Source organism: Trypanosoma equiperdum (genome assembly GCF_001457755.1).
Source record: "Trypanosoma equiperdum strain OVI genome assembly, contig: ctg_1474, whole genome shotgun sequence".
NCBI lineage: Eukaryota > Euglenozoa > Kinetoplastea > Trypanosomatida > Trypanosomatidae > Trypanosoma > Trypanosoma equiperdum.
The window spans coordinates 91,702-115,114 of record NW_027123476.1 but is presented as its reverse complement, the minus strand read 5'-3'; the positions used below and the strand labels follow the sequence as shown (position 1 = coordinate 115,114).

The 23,413-nt window shown below is 50.1% G+C and overlaps 13 protein-coding genes across 13 annotated transcripts; all 13 read right to left on the bottom strand.

Annotated features, from left to right (window-relative positions):
• Positions 1–148: 148 nt before the first annotated feature.
• On the bottom strand, positions 149–1,927 carry TEOVI_000717200 (par1; the record flags this gene model as incomplete). The annotated part of the gene is made up of 1 exon (XM_067221644.1): positions 149–1,927. The coding sequence occupies one exon, from the start codon at positions 1,925–1,927 to the stop codon at positions 149–151; it is 1,779 nt and encodes a 592-aa protein (XP_067077745.1).
• Positions 1,928–2,915: 988 nt separating this feature from the next.
• On the bottom strand, positions 2,916–3,458 carry TEOVI_000717100 (uncharacterized protein; the record flags this gene model as incomplete). Its single annotated transcript, XM_067221643.1, has 1 exon — positions 2,916–3,458. The coding sequence occupies one exon, from the start codon at positions 3,456–3,458 to the stop codon at positions 2,916–2,918; it is 543 nt and encodes a 180-aa protein (XP_067077744.1).
• A 1,329-nt stretch (positions 3,459–4,787) lies between these two features.
• Positions 4,788–7,637, bottom strand: TEOVI_000717000 (uncharacterized protein; the record flags this gene model as incomplete). Its single annotated transcript, XM_067221642.1, has 1 exon — positions 4,788–7,637. One exon carries the CDS (start codon positions 7,635–7,637, stop codon positions 4,788–4,790), a length of 2,850 nt encoding a protein of 949 aa, XP_067077743.1.
• A 563-nt stretch (positions 7,638–8,200) lies between these two features.
• Positions 8,201–8,866, bottom strand: TEOVI_000716900 (uncharacterized protein; the record flags this gene model as incomplete). The annotated part of the gene is made up of 1 exon (XM_067221641.1): positions 8,201–8,866. One exon carries the CDS (start codon positions 8,864–8,866, stop codon positions 8,201–8,203), a length of 666 nt encoding a protein of 221 aa, XP_067077742.1.
• Positions 8,867–9,171: 305 nt separating this feature from the next.
• On the bottom strand, positions 9,172–10,686 carry TEOVI_000716800 (uncharacterized protein; the record flags this gene model as incomplete). The annotated part of the gene is made up of 1 exon (XM_067221640.1): positions 9,172–10,686. The coding sequence occupies one exon, from the start codon at positions 10,684–10,686 to the stop codon at positions 9,172–9,174; it is 1,515 nt and encodes a 504-aa protein (XP_067077741.1).
• A 1,165-nt stretch (positions 10,687–11,851) lies between these two features.
• Positions 11,852–13,774, bottom strand: TEOVI_000716700 (F-box-like, putative; the record flags this gene model as incomplete). Its single annotated transcript, XM_067221639.1, has 1 exon — positions 11,852–13,774. One exon carries the CDS (start codon positions 13,772–13,774, stop codon positions 11,852–11,854), a length of 1,923 nt encoding a protein of 640 aa, XP_067077740.1.
• Positions 13,775–14,111: 337 nt separating this feature from the next.
• Positions 14,112–15,917, bottom strand: TEOVI_000716600 (SET domain containing protein, putative; the record flags this gene model as incomplete). Its single annotated transcript, XM_067221638.1, has 1 exon — positions 14,112–15,917. One exon carries the CDS (start codon positions 15,915–15,917, stop codon positions 14,112–14,114), a length of 1,806 nt encoding a protein of 601 aa, XP_067077739.1.
• A 671-nt stretch (positions 15,918–16,588) lies between these two features.
• On the bottom strand, positions 16,589–16,981 carry TEOVI_000716500 (uncharacterized protein; the record flags this gene model as incomplete). Its single annotated transcript, XM_067221637.1, has 1 exon — positions 16,589–16,981. The coding sequence occupies one exon, from the start codon at positions 16,979–16,981 to the stop codon at positions 16,589–16,591; it is 393 nt and encodes a 130-aa protein (XP_067077738.1).
• Positions 16,982–17,425: 444 nt separating this feature from the next.
• On the bottom strand, positions 17,426–18,175 carry TEOVI_000716400 (ubiquinone biosynthesis protein-like protein; the record flags this gene model as incomplete). Its single annotated transcript, XM_067221636.1, has 1 exon — positions 17,426–18,175. One exon carries the CDS (start codon positions 18,173–18,175, stop codon positions 17,426–17,428), a length of 750 nt encoding a protein of 249 aa, XP_067077737.1.
• Positions 18,176–19,090: 915 nt separating this feature from the next.
• On the bottom strand, positions 19,091–19,492 carry TEOVI_000716300 (uncharacterized protein; the record flags this gene model as incomplete). Its single annotated transcript, XM_067221635.1, has 1 exon — positions 19,091–19,492. One exon carries the CDS (start codon positions 19,490–19,492, stop codon positions 19,091–19,093), a length of 402 nt encoding a protein of 133 aa, XP_067077736.1.
• Positions 19,493–19,849: 357 nt separating this feature from the next.
• Positions 19,850–20,914, bottom strand: TEOVI_000716200 (DnaJ domain containing protein, putative; the record flags this gene model as incomplete). Its single annotated transcript, XM_067221634.1, has 1 exon — positions 19,850–20,914. The coding sequence occupies one exon, from the start codon at positions 20,912–20,914 to the stop codon at positions 19,850–19,852; it is 1,065 nt and encodes a 354-aa protein (XP_067077735.1).
• A 432-nt stretch (positions 20,915–21,346) lies between these two features.
• On the bottom strand, positions 21,347–21,760 carry TEOVI_000716100 (rhodanese-like domain containing protein, putative; the record flags this gene model as incomplete). Its single annotated transcript, XM_067221633.1, has 1 exon — positions 21,347–21,760. One exon carries the CDS (start codon positions 21,758–21,760, stop codon positions 21,347–21,349), a length of 414 nt encoding a protein of 137 aa, XP_067077734.1.
• Positions 21,761–22,261: 501 nt separating this feature from the next.
• On the bottom strand, positions 22,262–22,693 carry TEOVI_000716000 (rhodanese-like domain containing protein, putative; the record flags this gene model as incomplete). The annotated part of the gene is made up of 1 exon (XM_067221632.1): positions 22,262–22,693. The coding sequence occupies one exon, from the start codon at positions 22,691–22,693 to the stop codon at positions 22,262–22,264; it is 432 nt and encodes a 143-aa protein (XP_067077733.1).
• Between the last annotated feature and the right edge of the window lie 720 nt (positions 22,694–23,413).

The window sequence follows — 23,413 nt, the reverse complement described above, 5'->3', positions numbered from 1 at the left end:
GCTTTTCCACTTGGTTGCAGTGGCAGTAACGGAGAAGAGGGAAAAGGTTGATGAGGAGGGGAAAACTTCGCAGAAAGCGAAGGTCTCTGCACCGAAGAGGTACGAAATGTTATTCATCCCATAATCTATTCTCTCTCCCATTTGCCCTCTACGCACGACCGACGGGGATGTCGCGAATCGCCAACTCGACGGCGGTTTCTTCCCCCTCCACTGCCCTGCGCATGCGCTCAAGGACACTCTTCTTCTCCAGCACCTTGCGTTCCTCGTCTTCCACATACTGCATGGAGCGGTTAACGAACCGGTCACGCTCTTCAACGGATTTGACACCGTGTACCTGCAGCGGGTGTACGAACGGTGTTGCCGCTCGCTCGTACTTCTCCAAGATGGCTTTTTCGACACTGAGGAACAGCTGCTCACCAGCGTCTTGTGTTGCATTGAGGGCATTAATGACGCCTGTCACTCCCTTCATCTGCTCTATGAGCTCCTCCAGCTCGGCGCGGTAATTATTCATGTTGGGGTCAAGGCTTTCCATCGAAGAGTTGCGGTTATGCTCGACAAGTCGTGACTGCCGCGACAGCGTGTCGTGGCGATGCATTTTCTTAACCGTCAGCTCGCCACAACATTCCACGAACGGATCGTAAGCCTCCATGAAGCCTTCCGCCTCTGTATCGTTAACTTCGTTCCTCGCGTCGCGCAGTTTCTGCCACGGCAGCCGCTTAACCATCTCACCAACGTACGACTTGATCCCGGGCACAACCGACAATACCCGCTCGCAGTACTCGAGACATTTGAGAAGCCGCTGCTTCTGCTGAGTCCCCATATTGGCGAACTCGTTGTACGTCGTTATACGCCTCTCCTCTTCTTTCTTTGCCTTGATTTGTTCATCAACAATTTCCCTCTGTTTGGCTGTCAGTTGCACCAGCTCTGCAGCCTTCCGCTGTATTTCTTCTACCAACTTTTGCTTGGCCGAGATAACGGCGTAGAGGTTATCCTTCATTTCCCTTTCCTTCACCTTATATTCCTCCAAGCACTTTTCGTGTGTGGCGCCCTCTTGGAGAAGTTTGTCGGAGCATTTTTTTATGTCTTCCTGAATGACGTCTCGCTGGTTACTGTGGTAGTCTGTGAATTGTTGCAGGGCCTCGAGTGAGTCCCTCTCCAGCGCCTGAAGTTCGGCGATGAATCCCTTCTCCTGATTTTCCAAGTTTTGGGACAAGAATGCCTTCAGACGTTGCGCGCAAACTTCCACAAGTTCGTACCGTGCGGCGATAAGCTGTCTGTGTGTTCGCTCCACTTCAAGGACATCGCCGCCGACAACAGCGCGCTTGTGCGCCTCAATGGCATCCTGTACCTTCTTTTTGGCTGCATCAAGCGGGGGGTCGAACTCAGCGAGCTCCTCCCGCATCTTCCCGAGGAGATCTACGAACTGAATTTCGTACAGAGCACCGCAAAGCTCGGAGAGGTCACGGATAATATCCCGCGGCTGATGTGGCTTGAGGATGTTGAGGTTCTCGCGAAGTAGCAGGAAGCGACCGCGGGGGAATTCCACGGTCGAGTCACGGAGTGTACTCAAGATGCTTTCCACGGCAACCACGTCCAGCGGCTGTCGCGATAAAAGCTCGGCAATCTTTTCCCTCGTCACCTCTTGTTCGCAGAACCTCATCACCTTTTCCTCGGTCCATCCACACGGTGCTTCGTGCTTGTAACGCTCACACATTTCAGAAGCGGCGCTGCGGAGGTCAAACCCCCGTGAGGAGAGGGGAAGGAGACGGCTATCAACATACCCAGAGTAGTTTTCTGCTGTTGCAATGGCAGTTTCGGCGAGCTCAATGAGTGCAGCGACGGCTCGGTGGTTTTCCTCCTCCTGAACGAGCCTCCTCGGATATTCAGGCGGCAAGAGGTTAAAACTGTTAAGTTGCACCTCGATCATGTTTGTATGTTTGTTCTTCGGTTCCTTTTGCCTCTCAACAACTACTCAACTATTACTGAAAATTGTATTCCTCTTTATTTTTTAAACTGCACGAAAGTACCCTGAGGCAAATCGGGTAACGAAAGAATTCAAGATGTAGGCAAAAGAAAGGGTGAAAGGATGAAACTCGCAACACAATGTGTGAGACGTAGACCCAGGATGGTCGCGACACGTAAGCGCTGGTAGGACAGTACATATCCGCTTGCGTGTGGGCACTGCATTCCTTAACCCACAGCATCCAGTTCACACACGTAATGGAGACGGGAGCCACCCTGCTTGATACGACGCAGCACACATATAAAAATAAATAAGTATATACGGAAAATGCCCCATTCCCAAGCTTCCAGCACAAACCGCCGCGGCGGCCTGCTGAGGCCTAATTCAAGTGAAAGCATTCGCCTCAAGTCCGTCCGGACCTTAAGCGAGTGATTGACTGTGTGAGACTCAACCATGCACCAACTTGTGAGGACACGCGTGGTGAAGGAGGGGCACTGACTAACTGGGGTCTCACATTTCTTGTTTGATATGCGTGTATAAGACCCATTTGGTTGCGTTAATTATCCTCTTGAACCGCAACAAGGGGACTCAAAACCATCCCTTGAAGCGCTGGTGATATAAAAAGTTGGCGTAAACGTAAGATGTGTGTTTGGTATAGATGCCAAACAGAACTTCTGACTACCATAAATTACACATCGTGGCACACTGGCACAACCTTCAGCTGTCACTCACCTGCAAGGGCCACCGCGGACACCTACTGCAAAACAAGCGAGCGCATCAAGTGAAAAATCATAAATTACATAACTAAGAGGAAAGTGTGTGTGGAAATGAACTAATCTCGCCGGTGTCACGATTCCCACCCGGTTAACTTCGTTAAAAAAAACTAAAGTCGATAAAAAGCATTGTGAACGTAACCACAACCACCATTAGCGGCCGCATCTTTTCCCATATTTTAGGCTGTCAGGATTCCCTCTTTCCCCATAGCTAATCTGCCCTCTGCGAGCGCCGCCATGCACTGGTCAAAGGCGCTCTTCATGCAGTTTTCCTCTTCCATCCTTCCCTCACGCGCAGTGATCAGAACTTTCACGTCTCGTGGGAGTTGTGCTGCCGTCACACCCATCATGGTCAAGCCAAGCACTGGGATGGGAGTAAACACACGACAGAAGACTTTGTTAGACGTCATACCACTTACAAATGAATGTGCAGGATTGGCGTGACGGTACCCGCGCACTGTGAGCCACACACCTACGCAAAGCCAACAGCATTGCGTGGCGACTGTCCACGAAGCTATTTGACAGGCTGTGTGAAGTGCGTGGCGCCCTTCCCTATGCATCGCGTACAAGCGTGTAGCTTCTTCCATTCGACGAATGTATTCCGTCGGAATGCGACTGCGCTCCACTGCTGTAGTTTCCGTGAAAAATGGTGTGTCCGGTGGGTTTCTTGGGTCCCATTCTACGCTGTTTGGCGTACCTTGGACTACCTTTGACGGGTTCATATTCTTATATATGATTACCACGACCTCCACTGGCTTGCACACTACAACTTCACGAAGCAGAGAAGAAAAGTTTTTCTAGCTTGATACGGTGCAGCACAAGGCGAGTACAGATGTTGTTCCTACCTGGGAGAACAACACAACATTACCAGAATGCAGAGGTAGTGTGGTCAACACCACCTACTTGGCAGCCACCCCGCCATTAACGTCGTATTTTTCTCTCTTGTCACTCGCTGTTAGGTCCCACAATAGGGACCGAGTTGTGGGAGAACCATTCATGCTATTACCCGATGTGAAGAAGCCATCATCGTTTTTTTTTTGTGTAGCGGGAAGTGCAGCACAAGCCACCCTTTCCCTCCCCCCTAGTTCCATCATTTCCCTCCTCGCCTTCCTAATACTTCTCCCATTGCTCGCTTGATCGCTCGTGAAGGACGCGCTGAGCAGGCAGCAACATGGAAGGTTGTGGCAATTTTTTTAAAAAAAAACAAGAAAACGAACAAAATAGTTAACCGGTGTAAGTGGGCACTCCGCTCATTCCGGTACCATCTTCTTTCAGTTACAAACCCCTGTGCAAGCGCACTCACATTCACCCTCACCATCTCTACTTTTTCCTTTTTTTTTCTTTTGCGGCATTTGCACCTTCCACATTTACGTATTCCACGCGTGCAGTAAAGAGAAGCATGTGCATCGCAAGTTTCTTATATTACACGATTCTCTTTCCTACTCCATTGCGCGGTCTTATTTCATTATCTCCGTCCTTCCCCACATCCTCCGCGGCCACGAGTGTAACTAGCTTTCACAGGTGTGTGAGCATAAGATAAAGCTGCACTTATATCAAGAACTCGTTTTCCATACATCTGAACCACATTTGGAAGGATACACACGGAGAGACGAAAGCGCAACGTTGAACCATCACACAAGCTTCAAAGCGGGGGCTCCATACCGCCGATACGCAAGACAAAATTGTTGACGGTGAAGTGAAATAACATAGGGAATAATAATCTTAACAGAGGAAGTGCTACTGCACATATACAGACGAACAAATAAGCAAGCAAAACGCAGCATAACACCCGTGGAAGAAAAGAGAGAATAGGAACAACCAGCAAAGTAATAACTTAGTTTTACCGGCGGACAGAGTCTCTCTTTTCCCTATCCCTCGTTCTACACTTCCAAAAGGGGGATCACAGGTTAGCCCGCAGCTAGCTTTTCAGGTTGCCTAACTCACCTTTTACTTTTCGTTTTGTTTTCGTTTTCACCACCACTGTCAATTTTACTCCTTCACTTCCATTTCCACCAAACGCCTTATGCGTGTATGGGCGCACGCCATCGTTTCTATTGTTCAGGTTTGCCGGTATGACGGTACTTTTTCCGTGCAGCACGATCATCTTCCAAACTCTGCAGCATGCAAGATGCAATTCTGTCTGCGTGTATACCAGAGTCCACGAGGTTCAACATGTTGGCTACAGTGCGAACAAACCCATTTTTTAAAGGTTTGTGCCCACTTACCGAATGCTGGATGTAGTACGTTGCTGTATTCAGCGTGCTTAGGATATGGGTTTGGTTGACAACAACTAATTGTGGAGGATGCAGTGATGCCGTGTGTTGTAGAAGTGGCTGCAGCCGCTCATAGAGCGCTGTCCGTTTGGCAACATCGACTTGTGCAGCAATTGGTTGTATAAGTTTCTCTACCGTGAATAATGTGGTGTAGTGATCGGAGATGTCGTACTCCAGTAGCTTGACCGATGAGGGAAGAACACCCTTCTTCTGACAATTGCCCAGAAGGCGAAGTGCCTTGTAATGATTCGCAGTTGCAGCACACGAACTATCGTGAATAAGAAGAAGGAATACACTCTCCTCTTTTGCTGCCTCACAACGGTTGTCTTCCACTTTCTGGTTGTAAGCTATCAGCGGCACGCTTTCCCCCTCAGGGATCCACAAATACGATGGTGCAACACCTTTCACAGCACTAACCAAGATGCTTCGGTAGGTCACGCGCGCATCAGCGTTTGTTTCCTTGCTTATGCTATCGCGCAATCCTCTCAGTGCCTTGTACATTACCGACGGGGAGGGGGCACGAGGGGCTGGCATACAGTGCTTTGGTGATCCAACAGACCCTCCTACATCACTCTGGAAAAGTTGTCCCCACCCTCCCTTGGGTCCTTGCAGTTCACCATAGCCCATGTCCACCCCTCGCACATCACCATCAGAATTAAAAACGTACACTTCACAGTTAGTCACCGACATCTTTTCATCGAAGTCACGCCAGATGACCGTGCGTAGCTCTTTAGACAATTCTTCCGCCTCCTCAAAAGCCGCTGAAGCGAACTGGACATTCGTGTCACGGCGAGCCGTACCTGCTGCTCGCCGGGCCGCCCGCTCACACCCGGTGGCCCTCTCGGAACCTGTGGGTGGCAATACGACCAGTACTAAGAATCGATTATTTCCCCGGTCCTCCAATGATTCCTTTGATGCTCCGTGGGCACTCGTCAGCCCTTGACGTTGCCGTAACCGTCTCTTTAGAGCGAGGTACGACGTGCGGAAATGTCGCTCGTACACATGCTGCATGTTTAAGCCACTCACGGGCACCAAATATGCCTTTTCCGACATCATATCCTCTGCGTAATCCACGAGACGCGTCCCGACGGTGTTAACCCATGCCGAGAAGTTTGTCTTCCCACTCGGTGCGGGAAAACGCAGGGCAACTCCCGTAAAGTGATCAAGTGGAGAAGCCTTACTTTCACCCTTGGGCACCATTCTATCCAAAAGCAGGAGCCTTGTGTCGTCCGAAAGCGGAAATGCATGAAGTTGAGTTATGAAGTCGGCCGTCACACCGGCTTGGGGGTCGTCAACCAAGAACTTTAAGCTCTCCAGCTTCAGTTCCTTTGTCTCGATGATATTCAGTGCTTTCCAGTTGATCGAGTGCGCCTCCTCCATCATTTCCTCTTGTACGAAGAAGGTGGGGATCTTTGTCCGAAGCTTGAAGTGGATGTCGTCATTTTCGAGGAGAATCTCGCGCATCGGAGAGGTACCACTCCCCTCATTGTAGCCTGAACCCTTGCACAGAATGAGGAGGAATCGGTCATACTTCCCCAGTACAGCGTCTATTTCCTCTTTCTTCGTCAGTTGCAAATGTGATGATGTATGTGCATGAACGAAGTTGATCAAGCCCTTCTCTGTTAAGGGTCCATCGTACCTGTGCACGTTTTTTTTTCCACCTGAACAGAAGAAAAGGCTGGGAGAGTGGAGCGTCATTTTCAGTGTCTCGCTGCCGAAAAAGTGATATTCCCCGAAATCTGCCTTTCTGATAGCAGCTATGACCTGCACGGGCCCCTCTGATTTCGCTGTTGGCCATAAAAATAGATGATTACGCCCCTCCCTTCCTGTCCCACCACCGGTAGACAAGGTGGCGAAGGCGTTGACGCGTGCAGTTACAACATTTGGTGCTTGGTTTTCGGATACCTTTGATAATATGCTGTTAAGAAGAACGTGCCAGCTCCCTTGTGGGGCTTCCTTGTAGGGGTTCATTGCTTCCGATAGTCGTTGCAAAAGTGCGATGTATTTATCCGTAGCCTCATCCCAATCACTAAATACAAGCAACAGCATTTCGCTAAAGAGGTGGTTCTCTACCGCCTCCGCGAAGGCGTTTTGGTCCAAATCGATAATTCCATCGTAGTAGGCAATATGGGCATCCTTGCGTCTGGAATCTTGTTTATAGTAAGGCATAAGTTGCAATGGCCCTTCTACTTGTGGACCACTCTTCGCAGAATCGCTGTTATACACACGCGTGAGGAACCCACTCACCAGCTGTTTTTCGGACACACCCACATCCACAAGCGTTCTGCTCGTTACAGCACGCAGTCCGCTTCGACCTGCTTCAGCTAATGCAGCCTTCTGCACTTCAAGGATGTAGTCCCTTTCTTGCGGCCCCACAACCCTCGTCGAATACTCCGTTATTTTAGGCCCTAATTCATCAGGTTTCCATTCCCTTGAAGGAGCGACAGATCCGGGCGTGGAAGGCGGGGTAGCTGCGCTACTCGCGGAGTTCTTCGATGTTGACACGTCGGCATACAGCATAAATAAAATACTTAGTATGTACAGCGCAAAGGCAACGACCACCACATGAAATAACAGCCGTTTGCGCCTCCGCAGCGAAACAAGCCTAGTAACAAACCCAGAGCCCATTGGTGCTCTTCCACTTGCACTTTAAAACCCAGTATATATATATATATATATATGTGTTAATTTTGCACCTTCTGGTCTCTTATGGCAACCGACTGCACCGCTAGCTTTCTCACGGCTTCTTTCAGTTTCGGCGTTGTCGCTGAGCGCTTCCAACGCTACTCGCGACCAACAAAATACACTCTTGCTGTTGCTTGCAACGATAATGGGGGATATCTAAAGTTACAAAAGAGGTAAAATTGCGGAAATAACGGCAACATGTTGGCAGTAGGGTGCGCCCTCGAAGGTTTTCAGTTGTGATTGCGTGGGCATCCTGGGCAATACTGCAAAACCAACACAACAACAGAGAGGGCACGGCGGCGTTGCAACTGATGTCCGACCACAAAATACTAATACACACGAGACCACATTTACGCCCCAAACAGACACTGACAACCTTGTGTTATAGCAGCCAAACCGCGATTTTGGCACCACACGCACACCACACATCACACAGCGCAACAATTGTGCCACAAAGAAAAAAAACTGTTTTAAATACGCAGAGGTTGTGCTGGGAAACCCCTGCTCTATGTAGAGTGCGCTTCGCCATTTTGCCCACGATCCGCGCCACTGCCATCCAAGGGAGTAAACATCCAGTCTCCACCACTTGGCCGGGGTCGCTTGCGTCCCTGGGGATTAGCGGTGCGAGTTGGTGAGGTGGGGCGCTCACCACTACTCCTGTTACCCAAAAAAGTGCTGTAGCGGGCCAACAACTTACTCTCAACATCGGGAACTACACTTGAACGCATCGAAGTCACTTCCTTCCCAGTAGCTGTCATCCGCGGGGAAAGCAAAACAGTACTTATTCGTGTTTCCTCACTTGCCCCAAGCTCCGCCTGCACGGTTAACATAATGTTCTGCAGAGCAGTATTTTCCTCCCGAAGCGCAGCGACATCATCGTGGAGTCCCCGTAACGCGACCTTGAAGAAGTTGCCTTGCCTTCGTTCTCGTTCATTTGCTTCTTCCGCTACCAACTGTTGACGCACGGCCTCCTCCGCCGCCTGTACGCACTGCTTCTGCAAGCGTTCGGCACCATGACGCTTTTCTCGGAGGAAAGTAATTTCAGCAAGCATAGCCTCATTCTCGGCTATGAGTTCATGCACAAAAGGGTCCTTAAGTGTTGACAATGAGAATCCCGTCGATTTCTGCACCGAGGCCTCTCCTTCCAGACCTTCACCATCTTCTTCACTCATCCAAAGGTGGAATGAAAGAACACTCGGTTTTATTTCTCCTTCACCCTCTTTTTGCCCCCGTCTCCCCGTCGCCACCCAACCACTATGCAATGAGGAAGGAGAGCCTCCTTTATGTTAAAGGGGAACATCAGAGTAAACAACAAAGGAAGAGCAACCGAGCGTGCACAGTCCAATATGCTGTGGAAAAAACCGATGAACAGGCTACACCGACGCGATGTCGTACAGAAGAATTGGTAAAAAATAACAATAATAATACGGGAATGTAAAGAAAAGGGAAGCGTCTGTTGATAGTGGGGGTTCGTTGCCTACTGTGTGAAGATACTAAACACCTCCTCCACGCTGTTTGCCCGACGGAACGTGCGCTCCCTCCCGACCTTCATGTAAACAGTGCCGTTGTCAATGTACACAAAAACGCATGGATTCCCGCTACCAGAGGCGGGGGCCACCCCCGCGTCGCAAATACGAAACACTTTGTGCCCATGACCTGACCGTGCGGCTGTCTCCTCGAAAAGTAGTAATCTGTCTTCCGTTACAGCAGAGAGAATGGCAGTTGTGATTTTCCCCCTTGACTGTTGCAGCATGGCATTATATCGCTTCTGCTGTGAGGTGGCACTACCGCAGCCGCTTAAAACACCAAGCTCAGCGTGGCCAAGAGACTCAACCACAATCAAGGCACGGTAGCTGGCGGTGCACCACACATGCGAAAGCGTGCGGAGCTCATTTGCCGGTACCACAGGGGATGCATCTCTTCCAGTGCTCACCCACATCTGCACAAGTGCCCGAAACGGTCCCGCAAAGGCGCTGCAGAACACCTCAGTCATGCCTGCGCGCGGTGCTGCAGCAGCGGAAAAGGCACGCTCAACGGAGACAAGCAGTGCATCAAATAGTTGCTTCATGAAGCATACACCCTTCTGGATTTCTCCCACTAACGTCGCACCTTGCTCCACACACGCCCCGACGAGCACGGCGTGTCGTACAAGTGTGCTACATGCACGACTGAATTCTACAGCGCTTTCCCTTAAATAAACCTGTAGCAGTCCCGTGGCGATACTTTCTATTGGAGCAACGACATTCATTGCCGCAAGCGGATGGGCCGCATTAAGCGCTACGTATGGAATAAGTCCTGGAAACAGCAGCAACGAGTAGAGCGGCGCAATAGCATGCTCCCTCCCAGCATTTACCGACATTGGCAACCTACACATCACTCGGATCACCTCCGCGTCAAATTGGTCAACAAACTCCTCAGGCATCCCTTCCCTCACCTTACGCAGCAGCAGGAGCAATGGATCTACTTCCCGGCGCAGTTGTTCCCGCAGGGGAAACGCTGATGCGTTCTCGGTTACGCCACATAGAGTTGTGCGGATTTCCTCCGCTTTAGCCATCCCATGAACCCAATCAGCAAAAAGGGCTGCACGAAGTAACAAAAGAGTGAGCGCTGCGCCACTCGACCACAACTCCTCCACTCCCCCGTTCCACACCCTACGGACTCCCACCAAACCTTCAACAACGCGACTGAGGAGCGGATATGTTGCTCCGTTCTGTCGCCTTCGCTGCATGGTGCTCGATGGCTGCCTCGACTCCTTCTGAATACGCTGGCAAACATCTCCAGCTGCATCAACGAAGGCAGAGAAATCAGCAAGGTTACGCAGCTCCTGCACGGTGGTTGCAAAACCGGAAGAACCCACCGTCGATGACGACTGGAGGTGCTGTTGTTGTGGCGGTGGTGGGCCCCGCGACCGCTCGTTTAACAACAATAGAGAGCGCTGAGACACCCGAAGTGCTTCGTTGAAGAGGGCATCAACTTCAGTCCTCGAAAACATTTACAGTACTATAACTTTATTTGATTTTTTCGAAGGAGGTAGTCAAACAAAAATGCAAGAGAAAAAAGTGTGGGTATATTCACAGTTCCCTGGAGAAGATGATTCGAGGGGTAAATCCGACAACCTATCTCAATAATAAACCACTTTTTCTGATAGTAGACATGGGGAGTTATAAGTAACAAAAGGAACAACGTTTGTACCTGCATATCTGTATACGTGACACTGTACCTCCACTACTAACAGCCAAGTCATACGAGTTACGAAAAAAAAGGTAGGATGCCGGTTCCATTAAAAACCCGAGCACTTTAATACCGAGGGCAAAGGTGCGGCAACAACACCGGGGAAGGGTAAAAACATAAAAAGACACAGAAGAATGAGAGCTGAAGTATACAAACACGGCGGCGCACAAAACAAAAACAACAACTTTTTACGCTCGAAAAACAGTTAACGGAAGATGGGAGCAGCCCCACTTATTTCGCTGCGATGCACCATTCACCTAACGAACTTCCCTTCAACTACACGGGAACACCTCTCTCTGCTTTATTTTCTCATGTACAACACCATTTTTTTCTTTCCGTGCAAATTCTTTTTACACCCTCCCTCCTGTTTCTGTAGCTAGCGTTCCAAGGCGACGCGGGCCCAGGAGGCGGGCCGAGGTCTCCGACTGTCATAACAGTTTGCATATTTACTGCCTCGATTGCTTCCACTTCTCACTTGCACGGAAGATCGTTTATCAGCTTTCCTCCTTTACGATAAAAGGAGTGTATAGACATTAAGGGTTAAAGGGAAGAACAAACCCATGCCACAAAGGAGCCACGGCACTTGTCCACCTGAACAACAAAGTATAAAAGCTCCCACCGGACCAAATGGTCGAGAATGGGAGATGGGACGAAGAAATTAAAGGACAGTAACAACGTCACAGGGGGCACAATTGAGCCCGTCGCCGAGAGGGCACCACCGACAAAAAAAATCAGTAGAAAACACACTTTCACCCCACGAGACGGCAGCTATTTAAATATTGTTTTCATATCACCACGCTAGCATCCAGGCACGTACACAAAGATTGTCAAAGTTCGCATTACTCACTTTGAACCTCATAGTGTGCTGCCGCTCCTCCTTCATCCACTTGATCACGAAACCTCATACTTTCCCGTACTGCCTGCCATCACCAAAAACAAACGTACGCAGCGAGTGCAAAGGCTGTTAAGGAAATCCCTGTGCCGATCATCGCCCCGCCCGTTGTTTCGTTGCAAATAAAATAATTATCAGACAGCGTAATGCAAAGCACGCCGGACACCAGTAGGGCCACTGGGTTCATTACTAACAGGGTACACGTCGTGGCCAGTCCAAGCACCTTGAGCGCGTGATTCCGCAGGAAGCATTGGAGTACAAACAAAAACAACCACAACAGGGCCGCAGCGATGTAACATGCGTAAGAGTAGTGTAAAAAGTGATTGTGCTCCTCCAGGTAACGCAGTGGCGTATTCTCAACGTCCGTGACAAGAGGGATATGATGCTGACGCCACGGCACCTGACTTTTGTACCAAATCTCTGAGGCACCCGGAGGGTCTTCCGTCACTATCCGAGGGTACTTAACGCTGCATTGATAACTTATAGAGGATATCCTCCCTGGGCGTCGTAGAGGGTCCAGGTATGAATCATCAAAATAATTCCTGTTACGCTCCTCCACCAAACGAACGTAGACAGGCATCGTCACGGCGATTGTTTGTGGTCTCTTCCCCGTCTCACACCACCTACTGCTGCTATTAGCGTCGAATGGATCGAAGCTAAGCGCATATCTCGTTCCGATGTGCTTGGAGATAACGAGTTGGGTGTGGTTGGAGAATACACTTGAGTTGTATAATTCGTCGAAGTACAACAGCACGAAACACACCTCCTTCTCTCCGGCTCCCGGGGACGCGCAGTGAGGCAAGAAAGTCTTTTCTTCCTTGTCCGTTGTTATTGGCCTCCACCGTACATCAGACAAGGGAGCAGGTAATATGGCAAATGCGGGCTCACGACTCAAATCCACTAATTCACAACCTTTTCCCGGTACCAGCTCCACCACGGGAGCCCCGAGCAATTGTCTGGTACTTTCCACACGCGTCGTGGTCAGTGTGGTGATGGTTCCCAACACACTTCCTGTGAGTAAGAGGAATGCAGCCCACGCCAACAGCCTCATGCTGTTTTGTTTTTCCCCCGGTGTGGAACCAGTGCCCAGAGGAATGATAATGAACACAACTTGCACTATCACCAACCCCAGCAGAATAAGAAATGCTATGCTCCCAAGGACGGCATCACTATAACGTTCAGCAAACCTCACCCCAACATAATATGAAAAGAAAAAATTACCAGCACAGGCCGCCGCACTGAGAAGAGCAATGGCAATACACCAACGTACGTGTTGTGTAGAACTTTTCTCAGTCGCGCGTTCGTCAAATTCGGCAGCCTTTTGCCGTTCCCTGAAGTACTCATCTCTCGTCACTATTCTGGGCCTTCCCACCATCTTTTGGAGGTAACGGGGGAGCTGCATTAAGCGTCGCCCCAAATCGAGCCGGTTGTAATACGTCCAATGTGGTGCCAAATTTGCAAAGAAGCGCCAATATCGACACACTTGACCTGCGTTCAGTATTTCACGCATATCTAAGCTAACATAAAGAAATATGACGGACAGTATTTCGTCATTGAAGGGACCAACTTGACTAGGTAGAACGGCGTTCTTTGTCGAGCGGTGCGTTTTATACGAGATGCACGCACGAAACTTCAGAACATCCTTCCGGGTGTTGGTGAAACGGAAGGCAATACTTTCTTCGTCGTCTTGCACCACAATTTCACCCCTCCGTTCGGTGAACTCAGTGCCTCCAACCATTGTCATCTCTTCCGTCATACTACCCCATTCAAAGTTGTAGTTGGGTGAGCAATCACGGTACCGCGCCGCTCGGTTATATTCCCTGTTAACTGGGGTTCTTTTTGCGTGCTCTGCACCATGATGATTACTACTAGCGGGTGACGTGATATCGTCGGCCCCGCAAAAGTCTGCCGCATTATCAGGCGAATTTGCACCCTGCGCATGGGTTTGGTGGGTCATAACACCGCTACTACTCGGTCACAGTCCTCCTTCCCTTTTCCTCCTTTACACAAAAGCAACAGAGAAATGAGGCAGAGAAGAAGAGCAGTACACAAACGTGGAATGTGAGGTAATAACCACATGCTCCGAGGCGTTGCAGATTTGTGGCTCCGTGAATATGCACCCGACGGTGGTACTCCTCGTTTACACGTAAGCTACAAAAACAGGCGGCGTGTACCCACCATTGTGTACGCACGTCTTCTGGTTTCCCAAGAAGTCCCTGCCACCACCTGGAGTGTTCTCACTTCCAACTATTATAAAATAATAATATACAGTGATATGGCGGTCCTTCACAACTTTACGCGTTTTGGGGTGGAAAAACCTTTACCCCGCCAAATCGCTCACGCTCAAGCCGCTCCCGTTGCTCTCGCAAGTGCTGGAGGCCCTCGGGTACACCTATAACAAATTCACCGGGGCGTCCGCGGCGCCGGACATCAGTGAGCTGCGCAACTCGACGCCTCAGCCCCTTACTCCATAGATGCGATGCCACGTACGCCTTCTCATCTTCAGTGCGTGGGAAACCAAACCGCCAAAGCCACGTCGCTTCCATCCGTGCCTCCTCCCCGTAGTCGCTTTGATCTCCGAGGTTACTCTTACCATCGCGCTGCTGCTGTCGCTCCGGGCCCTGACCAAACGGTGCGTCTTCTGGGTGATCCACGTCGAGACTACTATCTGCTGCATTGTCCCACTCATGCATCTGGCGAGACTCAATGAGACGCATAGCTGCTGAACCGTCTATTACATCCGCACCTGCACAGCATGACGGCTCGTGGAACAGACAACCACGTTGTCTGAAATCCCCGTAGTTAAGCGTGAGCTCTTCCCCCTTTTTGATCAGCCGCGAAGCTACCACAACAACACCAATGCCAGAGCGGTAGCGGTATGTCACGTTGTGACTGCGGACGGAGTGGTTCAGCATGTCGAGAAAGGGAACCACTGCTACTTTGGGTGGTTGGGCGCGCTGTTGCTGCCGGTGGGGGATAAAGTGCAAATTCACAGCACGGGACCTCATCATAAAGTGCGACCAACGAAGCTGTTCGATAGTTTTGGGGTCCCCACCAGCATCGTCGTCACCGGGCTGGTTAGTGGTGGAGGTTGGCGGGGTTGGCAACAAGTTGTCAGCAAACATACACCTTTGCAGCGGTGTAAGAATATCAGAGTAGACTGACGTCTCTAGCTGCACCAGCTGCTGTTGCGCCGCTGATAAGGAGCCCCGACTCTTTGCGAGGTTTGCCTCATGTTGTCGCTGAGTTAGTGGGTGCCTCTTACCACGGCAGAACGCCGCGATCAGCGGTTCCGTTGCTACTACCTCTACCTGCGGTTTGCTGACGGCATCAATTCCGCAAGACTCAGCGGCCTGCAGCATTAACTCGACAGTCGCCACGTCCGTGTCGGCATGCTCCAGCGGCGATGAAATGAGTGCCGTGCGGGTGCCAGCCCGCAAGCGACGCTGGAGTGGCGTAAAGGCAGACGCCCTTTTCTCTTGTAACTGTAAGAGCAATCCCATCGGTGGTACGCGTGGTGGGAGGCTGGAAACCCACTTAGTCAGTGGGTGGTTTACTCCGCCATGCCTGAGGGTGTAGAGCGCAAGTGTGATCAGTAACGAATCACGTGTTGATAAAAGGTGTGGCATCCCACTCACAGTCGCCAGGCGGCGCCTTAGCTCAGCGTAGCTTGTAAAATTTCCACCCGCGGTAGCGTGCTGGAGAACGCTGTCAGCAATTTCGCCATGTAGTATGTGCGACTCTGGTACAACGCAAAGCTGCTCGCCCCTACAAATGGAGCGGCTGGCCACAACACAACGGAGTGGTGCTCTCAGAACATTGTCCTTCCCCGTCCCCCGCGATTCAATTACTTGCGTCAGAGCATCGCTCAAAATGGAGAGTCCGTTAGACCATTCACCAAGTCCGTGCATTGTCCGACAACATCGCATCTTCACACGACGGCTCAGCGATGCTGGACTCCCGGCAGTGCCTTCGCTATGCTGGTAAAACGGCTCACCCCCAAGTAATTCGGCGAAAACTGGAAACGAAAAAAAGAAGTGAAAGAAGAGTGCACGAGCAGCGACGAAGAAGGATTGGGTGCCGCCTGCTACAGCGCGCATGATTACTACTCTCGACCTACTTCAGCCACGTTTACCATACTTGTTTTACCTTAACGTATGCCCTGCCCATTCGCGTGTCCCAGTTGCCGTGGACCCCAACGTGCCACGCTAATCACAGAAGTGTTTGTAGGGAAGGGGGGCTGACATTCAGCTGTGAACACGTGGGGAATTTTTGCGTGGGACCCGGCTCTGAACTGTTAATGCGGAGCACACCCTTTCACCAACTTCTTGATTAGCCAGAAACAGTCCCTAACCGTACTTCCTTCCTCTCCACAGAGCCGTGCGCGGAGACATAAAATGTCGAGGTACACATACGAGCGTATGGACCTGCAGGAGCTAGTTATGTGTAAGTTGAGCGGTGCTTCCATGAAAAAAGAAAAAAAAACATATGGGCAAGCACCAGAGGGGCGGAGTTATTTATTATTAACTTCCTCTGCTTAAGGAAACAAAGGCGGGTTTGGGCTCAAGCACAAACCAAAACAACGCACGGAACTTACCCACGGCAACAGAGGAACTTGGACATAAGAAAGGATACAGCAGTGCGACTTATTTTCCTCTCACGCCGAACAAAGTAAACAAAAGCCGGCACCAACAACGGAGGAAGTCGATGTTCCAAAGAGTCACCAACCAAACGCCATCTCCCCCCTCAATGTTCTTTCGTCTGCAAGATGTTAAACGTGCTCGGTGTCCATGTCATACCCTCCGTAGTCGGCTTCGCGCTGCTTCTCCTTTTTGGAACGACCCGCTCTGCGCTCCTCTTCCCGGGCCTTCTTGTTATTGATGTCAAATTCCTTTTCCATGGCACTCATCTTGTCTTGAAGCTCTTCCACCTTTACACCCAATTTACGCGCCTCTTCCGCCTGCGCCGCTCTCTCTAACTCTTCTTCGGTTCTTTTGATGGCGGCTGACTTGGACTTCTTTTCTGCTTTGATTGCGGCCTCGACGTCCTTCTGCCGCGAGCCGACTTTCAAGCCGGCTTCCGCCCACAGGCCACTCGGCACCTCACCCTTCTCCTGAAGGATCTTCGACAGCTTGGCCAGCGACTCCAAGCGCCCTTCACTCATGACCGTAGTCGCGTTTCCCCTAAAGCCTTTGGTACGAGGTGAGAGAAGTAAAGGTGGAGCGGATAAAAGTACACATAGATGAAAACTGGCACAAAGCAATGTAGTCAGCCACACAAGCTACGCAGGCGAGGAGGTGGGAAAGCGAATCACCCACTTCCCACAGGTGTGGAAACAAAACTATGCTGATGGCTACAATGCTAGCCCCCATAAACCGCGCAACTGAAAACTCTTTTATCAAATACACAGTTGGGCGCGTATCGGAGGAAACAGACAAAGCGGATACAACCGACGACTGCTCAGCCGCCTTTGTTTCCCCTTCACTTTCCATTAGCTCTCTGAGAGATCCCCTAATGCTTTCCAACTTTTTGCAGATACTCCAATTTCCCTACCACTCACTTGGAAAAGAACTGTATCAAGGAGATTTCACCCGCGTGTCCAAAAGTTTCATGAATCGTGTAATCCGCCACTTTTGCTTTCCTTTAGAAATGCATCTAGTGGCACGATACCTACGTCATCCACAAGCTGCTCATACGGTTTATCCAAGTACCATTCCCACGGCACGTTAAGTATACATGAAACAAAGCGCTTTCCGTGTAACTGACGGGGAGCATTGGCACGTGCCCACTCATTATACATGCCCATGTTAAGGATCTGATCCATCCTGAGCCATGGCATACCACCCAATACCGCCATAAGTCCAACCGGAAGGCCCGTGTGCTGCCACTCGAAGAGTTTCACTGCCAACTCCTCTTCGATTGTCCGCCCTAAGCCTACATATGCATGAACAAAGTCGTGAATCTGCCGATACCGAAGCATAACGTATGCGAGCGTTGGGTCGCTAACGTGCAGGATGGGTGCCCTTCCACTCGGTAGAAAATTGTTTCGTTTCATAAATGCTGCGTACCGGTACCCAAATGTTCCCTCTGGTTGTGTCTTAGCAAACTCCAATGTCTCGTCCGTTACCTGCGGTCTCTCTTTTAATATCGAGCGTCCCATTTCGTCCGCCATCATCAGCCGCTGCATGTGATGCAAGGCTGTTAACGCTGTAATCTCAGCAAATGCCGCACTTCCTCTACCATCTTCCGGGTCGACAATGGCACCGAAGCTCGACGTGACAAACGCCGGCAGAGACTTTACGGCGCCGGCGATACCGCCAAGAAACATGACCGCGGACGAAACCACCCTACTCTGCATTAATAACTGGGTACGATACAAACCCTTCCTTCTGCTATGGGCGATTGTGAGGAAAAGGGGTATGGATAATATGTTCAGGTCGTTACGGGGTGGTTCGGAGTAAACCGGGGATGGAAAAAATTCGGGAAAGAGGGTGAGTGCGGTACGACTAGAAAAGGGTTGGGGATTTAGAAAGTAGCAGAATAAATAACAGTAGTGATAGAAGAAAAAAAATAGAGCGGGAACGAGCCCCCATGTGTTTCTTTCAAAGTGCAATGTACCATCATTGCCTATTGGCATGCACACAAACCAAGAAAGAAAGCCGCCTCAAGGTATCTGCACTGCTTCTCTTGTCACCATTGGCCTTCGGTGGCCTGGTATTGAGGCAGTGCAACAGACACAAATAAATAAACAAGAATTCTCCGTAAGGCATGGTGGGGCTGCCATCGTCAACAGCCCCACGAATAATCACTCACCGTAATCGATAATTATTGAGCTGTGCGGCAGGATCCGGTTGAATAACCCGCCAACAAAAAAATGTGAGTGCCATGTTGCCGGTGCTTCCGGGCTACGCACAACACAAATTTCCGGCGGCACAGCAACGACAAATTTTCACCTATCTCTCGCCACCCATGTGGCACCGTAGAGTATGTCTCATTTTCACCGCCAGTCCTGGAATCATTGCCCCCCCCCCGAGATATTTCTACGCGTGGAGTCGTGTGGTTTACCGAGCCTCGAATAACTGAAACAGGAGAACCACAACCTTTATGACACTGACTGCCCTTCACCGTATGTGGCTACCACCATATAGATAGGGCCCCACCTGCGGCGAGGTAGAAGTTGTAGAAGGGGATAAGCCCCACCGGCCGCCCTTTTGGAATTTGAGGAATCATGTGGCGATTAATTAGGGCTTTAGAAGACGTGTCGTAGCTGTGTTTACGTGGTGCTTTTTTCCCTTTGAAAAGTCATCGTAGTTATAAGCCACTCCCGATCTGAAACGCAGTTGTTTAATTGCATCAACATCCAGCCATCCTCTAGCAGCGTCTCCGCCAGCACCCGCCGGTCGCTGTCGACGCACCGTGTCAGATCCCCTTCCCACCATCGCCGCGGCTCGCCAGCGACACCAGTAGAAGTTGTAGTGCTGCTCTGCGCGAGAAATTGTTCTAACAGGTACCGCATCCGAATCCGTTCGTTTAGTTGGGTAGCGACAGCGTCTGAACATAAAAGGCGGCATTTCACACTGTCTGGCCCTGCTGCATCACCAAACCGTCTGAAATGTTCCCACACCTCCAAGTAGGTAATCTCCTTCACGAACCGCCGCACGGTATTTTTCATCATACCTTTGCGCGTTCGTTGTGTTTATTGTTACTAACGCTAATGCGGAGACGAGAACACCCCAAGGTGTCGAGTAGAACACACACACAAAGAAAAACAAGACGAAAAGGGGCTAAGGAACAACAACTTTGCGACGACGGAGGTCCAAAATAATGAGAACAGCAACACCTTAATCGTTACAATCGTACTAGCATGGAAAGGGGGAGAAGCTCATGTCTTGTATCGTACAATCTGCCTCCTCACCGATGGCGGAAGGGAAACAAAAAGTGGAAGGGGCTAAAAGAGGGAGGGAGAGGAGCTAGTTGAGAACAAACCCGATCATGAGATTGTGAGGAGGCCTCTGACACCAGTTGGTTAGCGTTAGCGCTGCCGCCGTCTGGACTCGTGCCTTCCGCCTGCATTTCCCCTTTCCCTGCTGCTCCTACCCTTCTTATCGTTATGGTTATTATTTCCCCGCCGCTGGCGGTTAGTGTTCATGTAATGTCCCCCCCGGAATGGTATGGCACCGCCATCGAAGACAATGTTGTCCGGGCTCACGAAGCCACCACTGAACTCGTCGCCGGGACCGCCATAGCCATAAGGATCATTGTCCGTAAAATCATCATCGTCATCTATGCCCATAAAATCAACCTCAGGAGACTCTGCGTAATAGTTGAAACCATAAAACCGTTGTCTCGCACGGGGTAGCGATTTGTTGTCTTCACTCCACCGATTAAACTCCGCTACAACATCAGTTGTTTGCTTTCCTAGCGCGTTGGCAATGAAATCAAAACTTTTGCCGTCTTGGTACATGTTCACCATTGCCTGCACGTCAGCATCGGGCCATGTAGTTGTCTTCTTTCGAGTCTGGCCACCTTTTGCGTGCTGCTGTTTTTCGCCGTGCTTCGCCTTCTTCTGCCCCCTGCCCGCTTCAGTGGTCCGCTGCTGGTGGTGGTGGTGGTGCCTCCAGCTACTGTCGCGCGAAGGGGAGGCCTGTTCAAACGCCTCGTTCTCGGCTTGTCGGTGCATTTCTTCCCACATCATTTCGTAAAATGTTGGATTAATTTCCTCATGCCACGGTTGATACGGCTCGTCATGTGGAGCATAGTATGAGTGCTCACTACTCGCCCTGACTCCGCCGGAGGCGCAATTATTTTTTTGGTGCATACCGCACCCACCTAATTGGTGGAGACGCCGGAGTGTGGCGTACGCGTTGTTAATGTTCACCATACGGGAAGAGGCACCGGTCCCCTCCTCTCCACTGACGTCGGGGTGGTGCTTCTTGGCGAGCTCAACGTATCGACGCCTGATGTCTTCAAATGTAGACGAAGTGGCGACGCCGAGTGTTGCGTAAGCGCTGCGTACCTCCCCTTCCGTTGGTGCCTGTGTTGCCATGAAACGACGCTGGAGGGATCGAACGCTCCTAAATGCAGCCCAACTGCGCATGATTGGGTACCTCTTCAGAGAATAACCGTTGAACATTTGGGAGGCCAGCGTGTGGACGCGTAGAGTGCCCAATAAGAAGAGAGCGTGGAAAAGAATAGTTATGACCACAAGGAGGTCAGCAATAAATACAAGACAAGGGGTACACATATGTACAAAGAGGTGTACAACACAGCTCATAGTACACTGGTAACAATGAAGAAAGGCGATGTGGCTCAACCTGTCTTCGTAGCAAACAATAACAAAATCAAAAATAAAGAAGAACAAAAAAAAATCTCTTCACAAGCGAGAGAGAAGAAATCCCTACAATGAAAGCTCACAATGAACAAAGATAAATAAACAAATAAAGGATTGAAGAAATAACGCAAATCTATTATTATTATTATTTTTCTCCCCTTTCTCCTTCTGTGCCATGGTCACTTCTACCATGTTCACTTAGAGGTCCTCCTCTTGCTCTCCTTGCGTAAATTTACTCCATTCATTGTACCCATCTGCGAAGTAAGTTGCTGCTCTGTACCCCAACGCTTCCACCACATCAACTGCCGTTGCCGCTCGGCCGTGGCGCTGATCAAAGAAAACAATTTTGTCCGATGCCTGCGGCATACGTATTTTATACTTTGTTTCGAATGCGGTGGGACTCATGCGAAACGCGCTTCGCACCTCCGAGGATGGAATATGTACGGAGAAGGGGATAGTACCATATCTTTTTACTTCAAAGGCGTCTCGTACATCAACAATGAAAGTGTTTTCGCTCTTACCACTTCGCTTACTCTTCAGAAGAGCTGCCATGTGAAACTTGTTAAGTGCCCTCTTGCGGTCTAGCTCCTCGTAAGATGTGCTCTGACCCATAGTTTGCTTCACCTTTTAGCTTTGTGACGGGGGTTTGCCTCCGGCTTTTCACACCTATCCTATCCTGTCCTGTCCTGTCGTTTCCTTTATATATGTATGTTTTCCTTTTTATTTTTTTCCAATCAATCCTCAACGAAGCACGAGCGTCTTTGGATAAGGGAACTCAAAATCAGTGAAACGCGCAAATCACCGAAGTACAACACAAACACATCAAACAAAAATATGAACAGTAGCACACACCAGTGGTACAGCGAGATAAGAAAAGATGGGCCGCTCCCGCTCAACCGCTGCTTCCCCTTCAACTAGTTGACAAAAGCTGAGCCACTCGTTTTTATGTTATCAAAATTCACGAGAGCAGTTGCTCCCGCCTAATGAGATGGCGTACCGGCTGAACCAATTTTCACAGGTAAAACTATGGGATCATAACGCGTGAAGGCTACAAGTCCGGACCCTCCACCTGAAACCACCGCGTAGTTCCTCGGCGGATTCAACCCGAGGTCCTCACCCTTTGCAACCATCCGCGTCGTCAAACGGTGCCCCACCGTAGCATTCCCGCCATTCGGCAAAACTCCCAACAAAGTTCTTCACGTAACGATAACCTAATCCCTCTGCAATTTCAGTGGCGGTGGCGGATCGCACACCCCTCTCACAGTAAAATATCAACTCTGCTTCGTCCTTACGTGGCTTTGGGTGTCCGAAAGTCTTCACAAACTCTTCCTCGTCCACCTCGTCACTTAACGCAGCTGGCAATGCATTCAGTGGAATATTGACAGCGGTTGGAATAAGACCTGTCGCTGCAACCTCCCCTGTTGAACGCACATCCACGATGATTTTATTTGCTGCTGCCCGGCTTCCGCCAAGCTTTGACCTCACTACAGCCAGCACTTGAGGTGCAGTGATGGTCGCTAATGCACGCGGCGTTACGAAAAACATTTCCAGTGAGTCGTTTTTTTGTCCTGTTTGCGCTCTTGCGTCCTCGCCTGAGACAATAGCAGAGTTTTGTCCCGGTACAAGCAGCACTTTCCCTCTTTACTAGTTCCCAGGCAAAAAAAAAAAACAGAAGGAGAGGGATAGGGAGAAGGACACTTTGATTTTTTTTTTTTTGCAGAGCTTGCAAGTCCTCACGTCTTTTTTCCCCCATTCCGTGTGCAAGCCCGATAAAGGACGAATGGGAATAAACCATTTAACCAGAGAAATACTGTATAATAATATAGCCTCTTACACTCACTTATAAAACCATTTTTTTTTTTGTTACCACCCTATTCGTCTCCTTTCCAAATATCACAATTCATTTAACACAATAGTGAGATGAATTACACACCGCCCCTTCCTCAGTTCTATCATCGCTATTCCCCTACCTTATCTTTTGCCAACCATTGCCTTTGCGGGAATCCACATTAAAAGAATTGTCACCACACGTCATACCTAAGTACAAAACACCATCTGTTGATATCATTCCATTCCATTCCACTTCCTTTTCTTTCCCTCACCCTCAACCTTCCCACCGTTTCCATCGGTTAGCTACGGTCTGTCGTAACCGTTTCTTCCCTCCATGCTACGGTAGGGTACCGCAGAATATAACTCAAAGACACAAAACGATACCATGCCCAACAATTTCTCTCCACACTAAAAAACAACAGCAACAACAGCAGC